Source organism: Oncorhynchus keta, chromosome 13, assembly GCF_023373465.1.
Source record: "Oncorhynchus keta strain PuntledgeMale-10-30-2019 chromosome 13, Oket_V2, whole genome shotgun sequence".
NCBI classification, from domain to species: domain Eukaryota; kingdom Metazoa; phylum Chordata; class Actinopteri; order Salmoniformes; family Salmonidae; genus Oncorhynchus; species Oncorhynchus keta.
Window position 1 is genome coordinate 8,358,379 of NC_068433.1, and position 17,270 is coordinate 8,375,648.

The 17,270-nt window shown below is 42.2% G+C and overlaps 2 protein-coding genes across 9 annotated transcripts in view; both read left to right on the forward strand.

Annotated features, from left to right (window-relative positions):
* The window catches only part of arap2 (ArfGAP with RhoGAP domain, ankyrin repeat and PH domain 2), a 272,636-nt gene that overhangs the window by 121,698 nt on the left and 133,668 nt on the right, over positions 1-17,270 (forward strand). For all 8 annotated transcript variants that reach the window (XR_008062416.1, XR_008062417.1, XR_008062418.1 and 5 more), the window contains exons 12-13: positions 1,724-1,809; positions 2,135-2,317. Coding sequence is in view for 1 of the 8 variants with exons in the window: in XM_052459291.1 (XP_052315251.1) it covers positions 1,724-1,809; positions 2,135-2,317 (269 nt within the window). In the remaining 7 variants the exon portion in view is untranslated. The remainder of the gene's footprint in view (positions 1-1,723; positions 1,810-2,134; positions 2,318-17,270) is intronic.
* Positions 14,015-17,270, forward strand: part of LOC127906684 (uncharacterized) — a 3,603-nt gene continuing 347 nt past the window's right edge. Inside the window, exons 1-2 of the mRNA XM_052459294.1 lie at positions 14,015-15,109; positions 15,338-17,270. The exon at positions 15,338-17,270 is cut by the window's right edge and continues 347 nt beyond it. Of these exons, the coding sequence (XP_052315254.1) occupies positions 14,307-15,109; positions 15,338-15,572 (1,038 nt within the window). The 5' untranslated portion in view covers positions 14,015-14,306 and the 3' untranslated portion in view covers positions 15,573-17,270. The remainder of the gene's footprint in view (positions 15,110-15,337) is intronic.

The window sequence follows — 17,270 nt, forward strand, 5'->3', positions numbered from 1 at the left end:
ATGCATCTCCTGTTTCGGGCCGATTGAAGCGGAGGTAGGAAGTGTTCCTTTATGAAATGTCACAAAGTGAGGACGTTGCAGTCAGTTAAGACTTTTTTTAATAGGACATTTTGGTAACTGGGTTTAGAATTCTGAGGAAGCGGGACGTATCTTGTTGTTAGTTTTGGGTGAAGGCGTTTCAGCTCGTTACAAAGAGTACGGACAAAATTTAGAGACTCGTATTTCATCTATTGTATTGAGACAGAGTGAGTCGTTGTACGCAGACACACTTCTGAATCCTACGAACTACTTACGTAAAACATCAGGACTTTTATTCAATAGCGTCCCATTAACAATCACAAAAAATAATACACGATAATAATGATATGGTCATTTAACAGATGCTTTTATCACAAGCCACCCATAGTTTATCACTAAGTCTCAAACATAGCTTTGATTATCTCTCTCTCTCTCTTTCTTTCTTACACTCTTTCTTCTCACTCACTCACTCACCCACTCGCTCGCCTGCCCACTCACTCACTCACTCACTCACTCACTCACTCACTCACTCACTCACTCACTCACTCACTCACTCACTCACTCACTCACTCGTTCGCTCGCTCGCTCGCCCGCTCACTCACTCACCCGCTCACTCACTCACTCACCCACTCACTCACTCACTCACCCGCTCACTCACTCACCCGCTCACTCACTCACCCACTCACTCACCCATTCGCTCGCCCGCTCACTCACTCACTCACTCACTCACTCACTCACTCACTCACTCACTCACTCACTCGCTCGCTCGCGCTCGCCCGCTCACTCACTCACCCGCTCACTCACTCACTCACCCACTCACTCACTCACTCACCCGCTCACTCACTCACCCGCTCACTCACTCACCCACTCACTCACCCATTCGCTCGCCCGCTCACTCACTCACTCACTCACTCACTCACTCACTCACTCACTCGCTCGCTCGCTCGCCCGCTCACTCACTCACCCACTCACTCACTCACCCACTCGCTCACCCCCCACTCGCTCACTCAGCCACTCACTCGCCCACTCGCCCGCTCGCTCACTCACTTGCTCACTTGGCCACTGGCTCACTCAGCCACTCACTCAGCCACTCACTAAGCCACTAACTCATTCACTCACTCATTCACTCACTCACTCACTGAGTCACTCTCATAATTGAGTCCCCTCTCATGGTAAGTGTATCATTGTCCATGGCCCCTTTGTCCAGCCCATGTCTATAGTCTATCAGCTATCTGATAGATAATGATGCCTTTCACACTAACACACTAATCACATGAGAGACTCTGATCCACATGCATATCAATCTCTTCTTCTTCTTCTCCTCCAGTATGTTTTATTTATCCATCCATCCATCTTAAAACGCATAAACAACCCTAACCCTTCAGTTCACCCAAATAAACACCGACCAACAAACACAATTAATTACTCATGAATCATTAGCAATTAATGGCCTCTTCTCTCTCTCTCTTTCTCTGCTTTCATTTCCAATTAGCTGTGTTGAACGCTGCAAAGAAGTCTTCGACTAGAGAGTATTAGAGCAGTGAAACGCTGCCAGCCATGCCTCTATGATATCTGCTGTCTTGTCTGTTTGTTACTGAACCGTGTGTGTGTGTGTGTGTGCGTGTGTGTGTGTGTGCGTGTGCGTGTGTGTGTGTGTGTGTGTGCGTGTGTGTGCGTGTGCGTGTGCGTGTGTGTGTGTCCCCAGGTCAGCACCGGTTCCTGGGCCCTAGCCTCTCTAAAGTTAGGAGCCTGAAGTTAGACAGCAGTATCTGGAGCAACGAGCTGGTGGAGGTGCGGAGATGTTTGATGTGTGCTCCAGATCACAGGGAATGTGTTGAGGTTCTTCCTGTGGAAGTGGTGGAGCGTTTCAGGAAATACTATTTTACCACGTGCCTTTAGTTTGGCTACAGTAATAGGATTTGGGATTATGCTTCCACATTACAGACGTTCAGTGACTACAGTAGGTTATTATTATAACACTTTTAGTTTTAAAATAAAGTTTTAATGTTAATCAAATGTTACATGATTGTTCTCTGACGGTTACGGAGAGTACAGTTGATGCTTCACCGTTATAATAGTTCATTAGACCTCTGACCTCTGCCCTCTGACATCGCAGCTCTTTCTGGAGGTGGGAAATGAGAACGCCAACAGCTTCTGGGCGGCCAGCCTGCCCCTGGAGGAAGAGCTTCACATGGGGGCGTCGCCCGAGCAACGAGCCACTTTCCACCGCAGGAAGTACAGAGAGAGGAAGTACCGGAGGGTCTTGGGAAGCCTTCACGACCAGGAGCAGCTCAATCAGGTAGACAATGAACTGGTATAATCATGTGGGAACTGGCCTGTCTGAATAGATAGAAACTGGGTGAAAATGGATTCATGTTTCTAGTTTAGTAATTTTTCCCAAACGCGCAGAAGCCTCTTCAGTGTTCCTGTACTTGACACTAAGATATAAACCGTGTGCCGTCTCTATGTAATATAACATGGTTTAGTTATAACCCCTCTCTCCATAGTTAGATGGTTTAGTTATAACCCCTCTCTACATAGTTAGTCTCTATGTATTATAACATGGTTTAGTTATAACCCCTCTCTCCATAGTTAGATGGTTTAGTTATAACCCCTCTCTCCATAGTTAGTCTCTATGTATTATAACATGGTTTAGTTATAACCCCTCTCTCCACAGTTAGTCTCTATGTATTTTAACATGGTTTAGTTATAACCCCTCCCTCTCTCCATAGTTAGTCTCTATGTATTATAACATGGTTTATTTATAACCCCTCTCTCCATAGTTAGATGGTTTAGTTATAACCCCTCTCTCCATAGTTAGTCTCCATGTATTATAACATGATTTAGTTATAACCCCTCTCTCCATAGTTAGTCTCTATGTGTAGTTAGATGGTTTAGTTATAACCCCTCTCTCCATAGTTAGATGGTTTAGTTATAACCCCTCTCTCCACAGTTAGCCTCTATGTATAGTTAGATGGTTTAGTTATAACCCCTCTCTCCATAGTTAGTCTCTATGTATTATAACATGGTTTAGTTATAACCTCTCTCTCCATAGTTAGTCTCTATGTATTATAACATGGTTTAGTTATAACCCCTCTCTCCATAGTTAGATGGTTTAGTTATAACCCCTCTCTCCATAGTTAGTCTCTATGTGTAGTTAGATGGTTTAGTTATAACCCCTCTCTCCATAGTTAGTCTCTATGTATAGTTAGATGGTTTAGTTATAACCCCTCTCTCCATAGTTAGTCTCTATGTGTAGTTAGATGGTTTAGTTATAACCCCTCTCTCCATAGTTAGATGGTTTAGTTATAACCCCTCTCTCCACAGTTAGCCTCTATGTATTATAACATGGTTTAGTTATAACCCCTCTCTCCATAGTTAGTCTCTATGTATTATAACATGGTTTAGTTATAACCCCTCTCTCCATAGTTAGATGGTTTAGTTATAACCCCTCTCTCCACAGTTAGCCTCTATGTATAGTTAGATGGTTTAGTTATAACCCCTCTCTCCATAGTTAGTCCCTATGTATTATAACATGGTTTAGTTATAACCCCTCTCTCCATAGTTAGTCACTATGTATTATAACATGGTTTAGTTATAACCCCTCTCTCCATAGTTAGCCTCTATGTATAGTTAGATGGTTTAGTTATAACCCCTCTCTCCATAGTTAGTCTCTATGTATTATAACATGGTTTAGTTATAACCTCTCTCTCCATAGTTAGTCTCTATGTATTATAACATGGTTTAGTTATAACCCCTCTCTCCATAGTTAGTCTCTATGTATTATAACATGGTTTAGTTATAACCCCTCTCTCCATAGTTAGATGGTTTAGTTATAACCCCTCTCTCCATAGTTAGTCTCTATGTATAGTTAGATGGTTTAGTTATAACCCCTCTCTCCATAGTTAGATGGTTTAGTTATAACCCCTCTCTCCACAGTTAGCCTCTATGTATTATAACATGGTTTAGTTATAACCCCTCTCTCCATAGTTAGTCTCTATGTATTATAACATGGTTTAGTTATAACCCCTCTCTCCATAGTTAGATGGTTTAGTTATAACCCCTCTCTCCACAGTTAGCCTCTATGTATAGTTAGATGGTTTAGTTATAACCCCTCTCTCCATAGTTAGATGGTTTAGTTATAACCCCTCTCTCCATAGTTAGTCTCTATGTATAGTTAGATGGTTTAGTTATAACCCCTCTCTCCATAGTTAGTCTCTATGTATAGTTAGATGGTTTAGTTATAACCCCTCTCTCCATAGTTAGTCTCTATGTATAGTTAGATGGTTTAGTTATAACCCCTCTCTCCATAGTTAGTCTCTATGTATTATAACATGGTTTAGTTATAACCCCTCTCTCCATAGTTAGTCTCTATGTATTATAACATGGTTTAGTTATAACCCCTCTCTCCATAGTTAGTCTCTATGTATTATAACATGGTTTAGTTATAACCCCTCTCTCCATAGTTAGATGGTTTAGTTATAACCCCTCTCTCCATAGTTAGTCTCTATGTATAGTTAGATGGTTTAGTTATAACCTCTCTCTCCATAGTTAGATGGTTTAGTTATAACCCCTCTCTCCATAGTTAGATGGTTTAGTTATAACCCCTCTCTCCATAGTTAGATGGTTTAGTTATAACCCCTCTCTCCATAGTTAGTCTCTATGTGTAGTTAGATGGTTTAGTTATAACCCCTCTCTCCATAGTTAGTCTCTATGTATTATAACATGGTTTAGTTATAACCCCTCTCTCCATAGTTAGATGGTTTAGTTATAACCCCTCTCTCCATAGTTAGTCTCTATGTATAGTTAGATGGTTTAGTTATAACCCCTCTCTCCATAGTTAGTCACTATGTGTAGTTAGATGGTTTAGTTATAACCCCTCTCTCCATAGTTAGTCTCTATGTATAGTTAGATGGTTTAGTTATAACCCCTCTCTCCATAGTTAGTCTCTATGTATTATAACATGGTTTAGTTATAACCCCTCTCTCCATAGTTAGATGGTTTAGTTATAACCCCTCTCTCCATAGTTAGTCTCTATGTATTATAACATGGTTTAGTTATAACCCCTCTCTCCATAGTTAGTCTCTATGTATTATAACATGGTTTAGTTATAACCCCTCTCTCCATAGTTAGATGGTTTAGTTATAACCCCTCTCTCCATAGTTAGTCTCTATGTATTATAACATGGTTTAGTTATAACCCCTCTCTCCATAGTTAGTCTCTATGTATTATAACATGGTTTAGTTATAACCCCTCTCTCCATAGTTAGATGATTTAGTTATAACCCCTCTCTCCATAGTTAGTCTCTATGTATTATAACATGGTTTAGTTATAACCCCTCTCTCCATAGTTAGATGGTTTAGTTATAACCCCTCTCTCCATAGTTAGTCTCTATGTATTATAACATGGTTTAGTTATAACCCCTCTCTCCATAGTTAGATGGTTTAGTTATAACCCCTCTCTCCATAGTTAGTCTCTATGTATTATAACATGGTTTAGTTATAACCCCTCTCTCCATAGTTAGTCTCTATGTATAGTTAGATGGTTTAGTTATAACCCCTCTCTCCATAGTTAGTCTCTATGTATTATAACATGGTTTAGTTATAACCCCTCTCTCCATAGTTAGATGGTTTAGTTATAACCCCTCTCTCCATAGTTAGTCTCTATGTATTATAACATGGTTTAGTTATAACCCCTCTCTCCATAGTTAGATGGTTTAGTTATAACCCCTCTCTCCATAGTTAGTCTCTATGTATTATAACATGGTTTAGTTATAACCCCTCTCTCCATAGTTAGATGGTTTAGTTATAACCCCTCTCTCCATAGTTAGTCTCTATGTATAGTTAGATGGTTTAGTTATAACCCCTCTCTCCATAGTTAGTCTCCATGTATTATAACATGGTTTAGTTACAACCCCTCTCTCCATAGTTAGTTTATCATGTGTATGTTACGCTGTGGAACGTGAGTTATTTTGGCCCCACCATCACCAACACAAAGTGTGTTTAAGAACTCCCCAGCACTGAGCCTCTAAAAGGCTGAGTTTACCCCTGCGTCAGCGTTTACACAGATCATTCCTCGCTTATTGTTTTGCGAAAAAGAGAAGGATCGAGGGAATGAGAGGTAGCGGGAGAGAACGAGAGATTCTCATTAAATGGAAAAGTGGATTAGGAACCACAACAGAAATGCTTCAGTTGGTTCTCGGTCGGCTTTACTCTGTGTGTGTGTGTGTGTGTGTGTGTGTGTGTGTGTGTGTGTGTGTGTGTGTGTGTGTGTGTGTGTGTGTGTGTGTGTGTGTGTGTGTGTGTGTGTGTGTGTGTGTGTGTGTGTGTGTGTGTGTGCAAAAGTGTGTTTGCCTTGGTGCTTTAAAAAACTGTGAATGTGCTGTTCAAAGAGTGGTAGAAGAGGGTGGTAGGAGAGAAGGTGTGAGAGAAGGTGTGTGAGAAGGTGTGAGGGAGAGGAGAGCCATACTAAGAGCCATACTCTTTCTCCATCTCTCTCTCTCTCTCTCTCTCTCTCTCTCTCTCTCTGTCTCTCTGTCTCTCCGTCTCTCCGTCTCTCTCCATCTTTCTCCATGTCACTCCAATTCAATTCAATTCAATTCATGGGGCTTTATTAGCATGGGAAACATATGTTAACATTGACAAAGCAAGTGAAAGAGATAATATACAAACGTGAAATAAACAATAAAAATGAACAGTAAACATTATACTCACAGAAGTTCCAAAATAATATTATATATATATACAGTCTTGTAACGATTTGCAAAAGGGAAAAAGTACAAGTACAAAAATATATAAACATAAATATAGGTTGTCTTTACAATAGTGTCTTCACTGGTTGACCTTTTCACGCGGCAACAGGTCAGAAATCTTGCTGCTGTGATGTCACACTGTGGTATTTCACCCAGTAGATACCGTATGTGAGTTTATCAAAATCGGGTTTCTTTTTCAATTCTTTGTGGATCTGTGTAATCTGAGGGAAATATGTGTCTCTAATATGGTCATACATTGGACAAGAGGTTAGGAAGTGCAGCTTAGTTTCCACCTCATTTTGTGGCCAGAGAGCACATAGCCTGTCTTCTCTTGAGAGCCAGGTCTGCCTATGCCGGCCTTTCTCAATAGCAAGGCTTTGCTCACTGAGTCTGTACATAGTCAAAGCTTTCCTTAATGTTGGGTCAGTCACAGTGAGCAAGTTTTCTGCCACTGTGTACTTTCTGTTTAGGGCCAAATAGCATTCTAGTTTGCTCTGTTTTTTTGTTAATTCTTTCCAATGTGTCAAGTAATTATCTTTTTGTTTTCTCATGATTTGGTTGGGTCTAATTTTGTTGCTGTCCTGGAGCTCTGTGGGGTCTCTCCATCTCTCTCCATCTCTCTCCGTTTCTCTCTCTCTGTCTCTCTCTGTCTCTCTCTGTCTCTCTGTCTCTCATCCTCCCTATTTAAAAGGGCTCAACACAGCTGTGATAGGGACCCGTCTTTCAGAGAACAATCATACACTGAACATGACTTGCCATCGTGGGTTGTGTGTGTCTGTATTTTCGCTACGTCTCTATTTCTCTCTCTGTCTCTGTCTTTCTTTCCTCTTCTCTCCTTTTTTCATGTTCCAATGTCCGCCGTTAGTGTCTCATATTACAGTGATCTCCACAAGGTCTCTGTAGACCCCGTAACCTAGAGATTTAGCTGTCAAAGGACTCGCTTAGACCCTTACGCACGCACGCACACACACACACACACACACACACACACACACACACACACACACACACACACACACACACACACACACACACACACACACACACACACACACACACACACACACACACACACACACACGTGTGGACCATCCAGTGGTTGTAGTAATTGCACTGAAGGTAAAATACAGAACTGATGCAGCCACCTCCACTGTTTGTAGTAATTACAGAAAGGGTCTAGCCATTGGTATAGGAATGGGATGATACAGTGGTATGGGATGATACAGTGGTATGGGATGATACAGTGGTATAGGAATGGGATGATACAGTGGTATAGGAAGGGGATGATACAGTGGAATGGGATGATACAGTGGTATAGGAATGGGATGATACAGTGGTATAGGAATGGGATGATACAGTGGAATGGGATGATACAGTGGTATAGGAATGGGATGATACAGTGGTATAGGAATGGGATGATACAGTGGTATAGGAATGGGTTGATACAGTGGTATAGGAATGGGATGATACAGTGGTATAGGAATGGGATGATATAGTGGAATGGGATGATACAGTGGAAAGGGATGATACAGTGGAATGGGAATGGGAATGTAATGGTACAGTGGTATAGGATTGGGATGATACAGTGGAATGGGATGATACAGTGGTATAGGAATGGGATGATATAGTGGAATGGGATGATACAGTGGAAAGGGATGATACAGTGGAATGGGATGATACAGTGGTATAGGATTGGATGATACAGTGGAATGGGATGATACAGTGGTATGGGATGACACATGGGAATGGACTGATACAGAGGTATGGAATGATACAGTAGAATGGGATTATGCATTAGAATGGGATGATACAGTGGTATGGGAATGGGATGATACATTGGTATGGGAATGGGATGATTTTTTATTTATTTTTTATTTCACCTTTATTTAACCAGGTCGGCAAGTTGAGAACAAGTTCTCATTTACAATTGCGACCTGGCCAAGATAAAGCAAAGCAGTTCGACAGATACAACGACACAGAGTTACACATGGAGTAAAACAAACTTACAGTCAATAATACAGTTTTAACAAGTCTATATACAATGTGAGCAAATTAGGTGAGAAGGGAGGTAAAGGCAAAAAAGGCCATGGTGGCAAAGTAAATACAATATAGCAAGTAAAACACTGGAATGGCAGTTTTGCAGTGGAAGAATGTGCAAAGTAGAAATAAAAATAATGGGGTGCAAAGAAGCTAAATAAATAAATAAATAAATAAATACAGTAGGGAAAGAGGTAGTTGTTTGGGCTAAATTATAGGTGGGCTATGTACAGCTGCAGTAATCTGTAAGATGCTCTGACAGTTGGTGCTTAAAGCTAGTGAGGGAGATAAGTGTTTCCAGTTTCAGAGATTTTTGTAGTTCGTTCCAGTCATTGGCAGCAGAGAACTGGAAGTAGAGGCGGCCAAAGAAAGAATTGGTTTTGGGGGTGACTAGAGAGATATACCTGCTTGAGCGTGTGCTACAGGTGGGAGATGCTATGGTGACCAGCGAGCTGAGATAAGGGGGGACTTTACCTAGCAGGGTCTTGTAGATGACATGGAGCCAGTGGGTTTGGCGACGAGTATGAAGCGAGGGCCAGCCAACGAGAGCGTACAGGTCGCAATGGTGGGTAGTATATGGGGCTTTGGTGACAAAACGGATTGCACTGTGATAGACTGCATCCAATTTGTTGAGTAGGGTATTGGAGGCTATTTTGTAAATGACATCGCTAAAGTCGAGGATTGGTAGGATGGTCAGTTTTACAAGGGTATGTTTGGCAGCATGAGTGAAGGATGCTTTGTTGCGAAATAGGAAGCCAATTCTAAATTTAACTTTGGATTGGAGATGTTTGATATGGGTCTGGAAGGAGAGTTTACAGTCTAACCAGACACCTAAGTATTTGTAGTTGTTCACGTATTCTAAGTCAGAGCCGTCCAGAGTAGTGATGTATTCTAAGTCAGAGCCGTCCAGAGTAGTGATGTTGGACAGGCGGGTAGGTGCAGGTATCGATCGGTTGAAGAGCATGCATTTAGTTTTACTAGTATTTAAGAGCAGTTGGAGGCCACGGAAGGAGAGTTGTATGGCATTGAAGCTTGCCTGGAGGGTTGTTAACACAGTGTCCAAAGAAGGGCCGGAAGTATACAGAATGGTGTCGTCTGCGTAGAGGTGGATCAGGGACTCACCAGCAGCAAGCGCGACCTCATTGATGTATACAGAGAAGAGAGTCGGTCCAAGAATTGAACCCTGTGGCACCCCCATAGAGACTGCCAGAGGTCCGGACAGCAGACCCTCCGATTTGACACACTGAACTCTATCAGAGAAGTAGTTGGTGAACCAGGCGAGGCAATCATTTGAGAAACCAAGGCTGTCGAGTCTGCCGATGAGGATGTGGTGGTTGACAGAGTCGAAAGCCTTGGCCAGATCAATGAATACGGCTGCACAGTAATGTTTCTTATCGATGGCGGTTAAGATATCGTTTAGGACCTTGAGCGTGGCTGAGGTGCACCCATGACCAGCTCTGAAACCAGATTGCATAGCAGAGAAGGTATGGTGAGATTCAAAATGGTCGGTAATCTGTTTGTTGACTTGGCGTTCAAGACCTTAGAAAGGCATGGTAGGATAGATATAGGTCTGTAGCAGTTTGGGTCAAGAGTGTCCCCCCCTTTGAAGAGGGGGATGACCGCAGCTCCTTTCCAATCTTTGGGAATCTCAGACGACACGAAAGAGAGGTTGAACAGGCTAGTAATAGGGGTGGCAACAATTTCGGCAGATAATTTTAGAAAGAAAGGGTCCAGATTGTCTAGCCCGGCTGATTTGTAGGGGTCCAGATTTTTCAGCTCTTTCAGAACATCAGCTGAATGGATTTGGGAGAAGGAGAAATGGGGAAGGCTTGGGCGAGTTGCTGTTGGGGGGTGCAGTGCTGTTGACCGGGGTAGGAGTAGCCAGGTGGAAAGCATGGCCAGCCGTGGAAAAATGCTTATTGAAATTCTCAATTATGGTGGATTTATCAGTGGTGACAGTGTTTCCTATCTTCAGTGCAGTGGGCAGCTGGGAGGAGGTGTTCTTATTCTCCATGGACTTTACAGTGTCCCAGAACTTTTTTGAGTTAGTGTTGCAGGAAGCAAATTTCTGCTTGAAAAAGCTAGCCTTGGCTTTTCTAACTGCCTGTGTATAACGGTTTCTAGCTTCCCTGAACAGCTGCATATCACGGGGCTGTTCGATGCTAATGCAGAACGCCATAGGATGTTTTTGTGTTGGTTAAGGGCAGTCAGGTCTGGGGAGAACCAAGGGCTATATCTGTTCCTGGTTCTAAATTTCTTGAATGGGGCATGTTTATTTAAGATGGTTAGGAAGGCATTTAAAAAAATATCCAGGCATCCTCTACTGACGGGATGAGATCAATATCCTTCCAGGATACCCCGGCCAGGTCGATTAGAAGGGCCTGCTCGCTGAAGTGTTTCAGGGAGCGTTTTACAGTGATGAGTGGAGGTCGTTTGACCGCTGACCCATTACGGATGCAGGCAATGAGGCAGTGATCGCTGAGATCTTGGTTGAAGACAGCAGAGGTGTATTTAGAGGGGAAGTTGGTTAGGATGATATCTATAAGGGTGCCCGTGTTTAAGGATTTGGGGGGGTACCTGGTAGGTTCATTGATAATTTGAGTGAGATTGAGGGCATCAAGTTTAGATTGTAGGATGGCTGGGGTGTTAAGCATGTTCCAGTTTAGGTCGCCTAGCAGCACGAGCTCTGAAGATAGATGGGGGGCAATCAGTTCACATATGGTGTCCAGAGCACAGCTGGGGGCAGAGGGTGGTCTATAGCAGGCGGCAACGGTGAGAGACTTGTTTTTAGAGAGGTGGATTTTTAAAAGTAGAAGTTCAAATTGTTTGGGTACAGACCTGGATAGTAGGACAGAACTCTGCAGGCTATCTTTGCAGTAGATTGCAACACCGCCCCCTTTGGCAGTTCTATCTTGTCTGAAAATGTTGTAATTTGGAATTAAAATTTCAGAATTTTTGGTGGTCTTCCTAAGCCAGGATTCAGACACAGCTAGAACATCCGGGTTGGCAGAGTGTGCTAAAGCAGTGAATAGAACAAACTTCGGGAGGAGGCTTCTAATGTTAACATGCATGAAACCAAGTCTATTACGGTTACAGAAGTCATCAAAAGAGAGCGCCTGGGGAATAGGAGTGGAGCTAGGCACTGCAGGGCCTGGATTCACCTCTACATCGTCAGAGGAACATAGGAGGAGAAGAATAAGGGTACGGCTAAAAGCAATACGAATTGGTCGTCTAGAACGTCTGGAACAGAGAGTAAAAGGAGGTTTCTGGGGGCGATAAAATAGCATCAAGGTATAATGTACAGACAAAGGTATGGTAGGATGTGAATACAGTGGAGGTAAACCTAGGTATTGAGTGATGAAGAGAGAGATATTGTCTCTAGAAACATTATTGAAACCAGGAGATGTCATTGCATGTGTGGGCGGTGGAACTAATAAATTGGATAAGGTATAGTGAGCAGGACTAGAGGCGCTACAGTGAAATAAGCCAATAAACACTAACCAGAACAGCAATGGACAAGACATATTGACATTAAGGAGAGGCATCCTTAGTCGAGTGATCAAAAGAGTCCAGTGAGTGGAGTGGTTGGTTTGGGGGTCACGGCGATTTAGACAGCTAGCCAGGACATCGGTAGCAAGCTAGCATAGGATGGAGGTCTGTTGTTAGCCACCTCTTGCGTTCCGTCAGTAGATTAGTGGGGTTCCGTGTGGTAGAGGGGATTAGTCCAAATCACACAACAACAAAAATAAAATAAAAACAATAGATATAGTTATAGAGGCCAAAGAAGAAACATAATAATAATAAAAATAAATAAATTGATTGTCTATTCTGAGAGCAGCCGGTAAGACAGCTAACGGTTAGCAGGCCGCAGATGGGCGTTCAGGTAAAGTCGCGACGGAGGAGCCAGCCGGATCTCCTTCGGGTTGATAACGTCGGCAGTCCAGTTGTGAAGGCCCGGTGGGGCTCCGCGTAGGCGGTAAAACGGGTCCGGATAGGTGACTGCAGCCCAGGAGTGATTGACGGAGCTCAGGAGCGACTGACGGAGCTGGCCAGCTCCGGAGCAACCGATGCTTGCTCCGGAATCGACGAGAGCAGACAGACACACGGACAGCAGCCAGCCAGCTGTGAGATCCGGGAATGAATGTCCAGAGAGCAGCCGAAATCCAAGGACATGGAGAGAAAAATTGGTCCAGTATGTTCCGAGCCGTACAAAAACTGGCGATAGATTTTCGAGCTAAAGGATAGCTGATGACCACAAACCGTGGTTAGCTGAATACTAACGATTTGCCAGTAAAGAAGCTAACTAGCTTCTGAACTAGCTTCTGATTAGCTTCTAGCTAGCTCCTGGCTAGCTTCTGGTTAGTTTCTGGCTAGCTTCTTGGAGCTTCTGGCTAGCTTCTTGGTGGATTGCAGATTTGAGGTAAATAATACTTATTTATAAATATAAATTGGTGAGGCGGGTTGCAGGAGTGTTTTGAAGATGAGTTGATGGAAAATAAAAATAAAATGTATGTGAAAAAAAGTTGTAAATATATATATATACAGGACACGACAAGACGAGGACAAAACTGAACTGCTATGCCATCTCGGGAGCTATGATACAGTAGAATGGGATGACACAGTGGTATGGTAATGGAATGATGCAGTGGTATGGGGATATGGAGTGATACAGTGGTATAGGAATGGGATGATACAGTAGAATGGGATGATAAGGTGGTATGGGAATGGGATGATACAGTGGTATAGGACTGGGATGACATTGTTGTATATGAATGGGATGATACAGTGGTATAGGAATGGGATGATACAGTGGTATAGGAGTGGGATGATACAGTGGTATAGGATTGGGATGATACAGTGGTATAGGATTGGGATGATACAGTGGTATAGGAATGGGATGATACAGTGGTATAGGAATGAGATGATACAGTGGAATGGGATGACAGAGTGGTATAGGAATGGGATGATACAGTGGAATGGGATGTTACAGTGGTATGGAAATGGGAGGATAGAGTAGAATGGGATGATACAGTGGTATGGGAATGGGATGATAATATATGCCATTTAGCAGACGCTTTTATCCAAAGCGACTTACAGTCATGTGTGCATACATTCTACGTATGGGTGGTCCCGGGGATCGAACCCACTACCCTGGCGTTACAAGCGCCATGCTCTACCAACTGAGCTACAGAAGGACACACAGTGGTATGGCAATGGGATGATACAGTGGTATGGCAATGGGATGATACAGTGGTATGGGAATGGGATGATAGAGTAGAATGGGATGATACAGTGGTATGGGAATGGGATGACACAGTAGAATGGGATGATACAGTGGTATATGAATGAGATGATACAGTGGTATGGGAATGGGATGATAGAGTAGAATGGGATGATACAGTGGTATGGGAATGGGATGAAACAGTGGTATGGAAATGGGATAATAGAGTAGAATGGGATGATACAGTGGTATAGGAATGGGATGATACAGTAGAATGGGATGATACAGTGGTATAGGAATGGGATGATACAGTGGTATAGGAATGGGATGATACAGTGGTATGGGAATGGGATGATTCAGTGGTATAGGAATGGGATGATACGGTGGTATAGGAATGGGATGATACAATGGAATGGGATGATAGAGTGGTATAGGAATGGGATGATACAGTGGTATAGGAATGGGATGATACAATGGAATGGGATGATAGAGTCGTATAGGAATGGGATGATACAGTGGTATAGGAATGGGATTATACAGTGGTATAGGAATGGGATGATACAGTGGTATGGAAATGGGATGATACAGAGGTATAGAAATGGGATGATACAGAGGTATAGAAGTGGGATGATACAATGGAATGGGATGATAGAGTGGTATAGGAATGGGATGATACAGTGGTATAGGAATGGGATGATACAGTGGTATAGGAATGGGATGATACAATGGAATGGGATGATAGAGTGGTATAGGAATGGGATGATACAGTGGTATAGGAATGGGATGATACAGAGGTATAGGAATGGGATGATACAGTGGAATGGGATGATACAGTGGTATAGGAATGGGATGATACAGTGGTATAGGAATGGGATGATACAATGGAATGGGATGATAGAGTGGTATAGGAATGGGATGATACAGTGGTATAGGAATGGGATGATACAGAGGTATAGGAATGGGATGATACAATGGAATGGGATGATAGAGTGGTATAGGAATGGGATGATACAGTGGTATAGGAATGGGATGATACAGTGGTATAGGAATGGGATGATACAATGGAATGGGATGATAGAGTGGTATAGGAATGGGATGATACAGTGGTATAGAAATGGGATGATACAGAGGTATAGAAATGGGATGATACAGTGGTATAGGAATGGGATGATACAATGGAATGGGATGATACAGTGGTATAGAAATGGGATGATACAGTGGTATAGGAATGGGATGATACAGTGGTATAGGAATGGGATGATACAATGGAATGGGATGATAGAGTGGTATAGAAATGGGATGATACAGAGGTATAGGAATGGGATGATACAGTGGTATAGGAATGGGATGATACAGTGGTATAGGAATGGGATGATACAATGGAATGGGATGATAGAGTGGTATAGGAATGGGATGATACAGTGGTATAGAAATGGGATGATACAGAGGTATAGAAATGGGATGATACAGAAGATTAAAGGCAACAGTAAACATGTCAGGAATGATGCCACGCCCTCCTTGGGCCAGTTGAGATATTGCATGTGACTAATACATTTCAGTACGTTACTATAGTTTCTGCTTTCGACCAATCCGTGTTATTTTGTAAATTCCGGATCTCTCTGGCAAGACATATCATTTCACCCAAGTTTTGTCAAACTCGGTCCGGTGCTGTCAGATATTGCGTGTGACTGTATGTCCTCCTGTATGTCCTCCTCGTAGTGCTGATGTCACGCCCTGACCATAGAGAGCCTGTTATTCTCTATTTTGGTTAGGTCGGGGTGTGACTAGGGTGGGTGATCTAGTGTGTAGAATTCTCTGTTGGCCTGCTATGGTTCCCAATCAGAGGCAATTGTTTTTCGTCTCTGATTGGGGATCATATTTAGGCAGCCATTTCACCACTGTGTTTTGTGGGATCTTGTTTCTGCCTGTGAGTACTGCTTGAGCTTTACGCACCGTTTATTCTTTATTGTTTTTTTGTGTGTTTGACTATCAATAAAATATGTCGAAACCGATTCCACGCTGCGCTTTGGTCTGAGTATGATTACAATTGTGACAGCTGAGCGATTACTGCTTTTTGAGGTCGGTTCAGTTTTGGTTCTAATATCTAAAAAATAATCGCAGTTTTTGATTCCCATTTCCATTTTTTTATTTTTTAAATATTTTTTTATACATGAAAGGGAATATGAATTATTTGGGTTGAATTCTGTAACATCACAGAATAAAATAATTAATAAAAGTCCCATGATAGTGGCTGTACATTAACTGCTGATCACTTATTAACCATTATTCACATTATTTTCACTTTAGTAAAATATTTCAGTGTTTTGTTTTATTTGATGACTTTATTATTTCATTCCAAGTCATCTCATTTCTATAGAGCTGCTGTCTCGCAAAATCACTATTTTAGCAGTTATTCTAAGTAAATAAGACATACTACTATGACTGCTGAATACCAACTATCAATCATTTAGATCTTGGTAGAGATACCTGGCAAAACAACAGTTGCTCTCTATATCCCCGCTCTCTATATCCCCTCACGATCGTGCATCGTGTTTTCTTGCACTAAGCTATATAGAACATTGGCCTGTTGGAAACTACAACTCTCTTCTACATTTCACAGTTTAGACTGGATCTGATATTTCTCTAGAGAAACTACAACTCCCTACTACATTTCACAGTTTAGGCTGGATCTGATATTTCTCTAGAGAAACTACAACTCCCTACTACATTTCACAGTTTAGGCTGGATCTGATATTTCTCTAGAGAAACTACAACTCCCTACTACATTTCACAGTTTAGGCTGGATCTGATTTATCTCTAGAGAAACTACAACTCCCTACTACATTTCACAGTTTAGGCTGGATCTGATATTTCTCTAGAGAAACTACAACTCCCTACTACATTTCACAGTTTAGGCTGGATCTGATATTTCTCTAGAGAAACTACAACTCCCTACTACATTTCACAGTTTAGGCTGGATCTGATATTTCTCTAGAGAAACTACAACTCCCTACTACATTTCACAGTTTAGGCTGGATCTGATTTATCTATAGAGAAACTACAACTCCCTACTACATTTCACAGTTTAGGCTGGATCTGATATTTCTCTAGAGAAACTACAACTCCCTACTACATTTCACAGTTTAGGCTGGATCTGATATATCTATAGAGAAACTACAACTCCCTACTACATTTCACAGTTTAGGCTGGATCTGATATTTCTCTAGAGAAACTACAACTCCC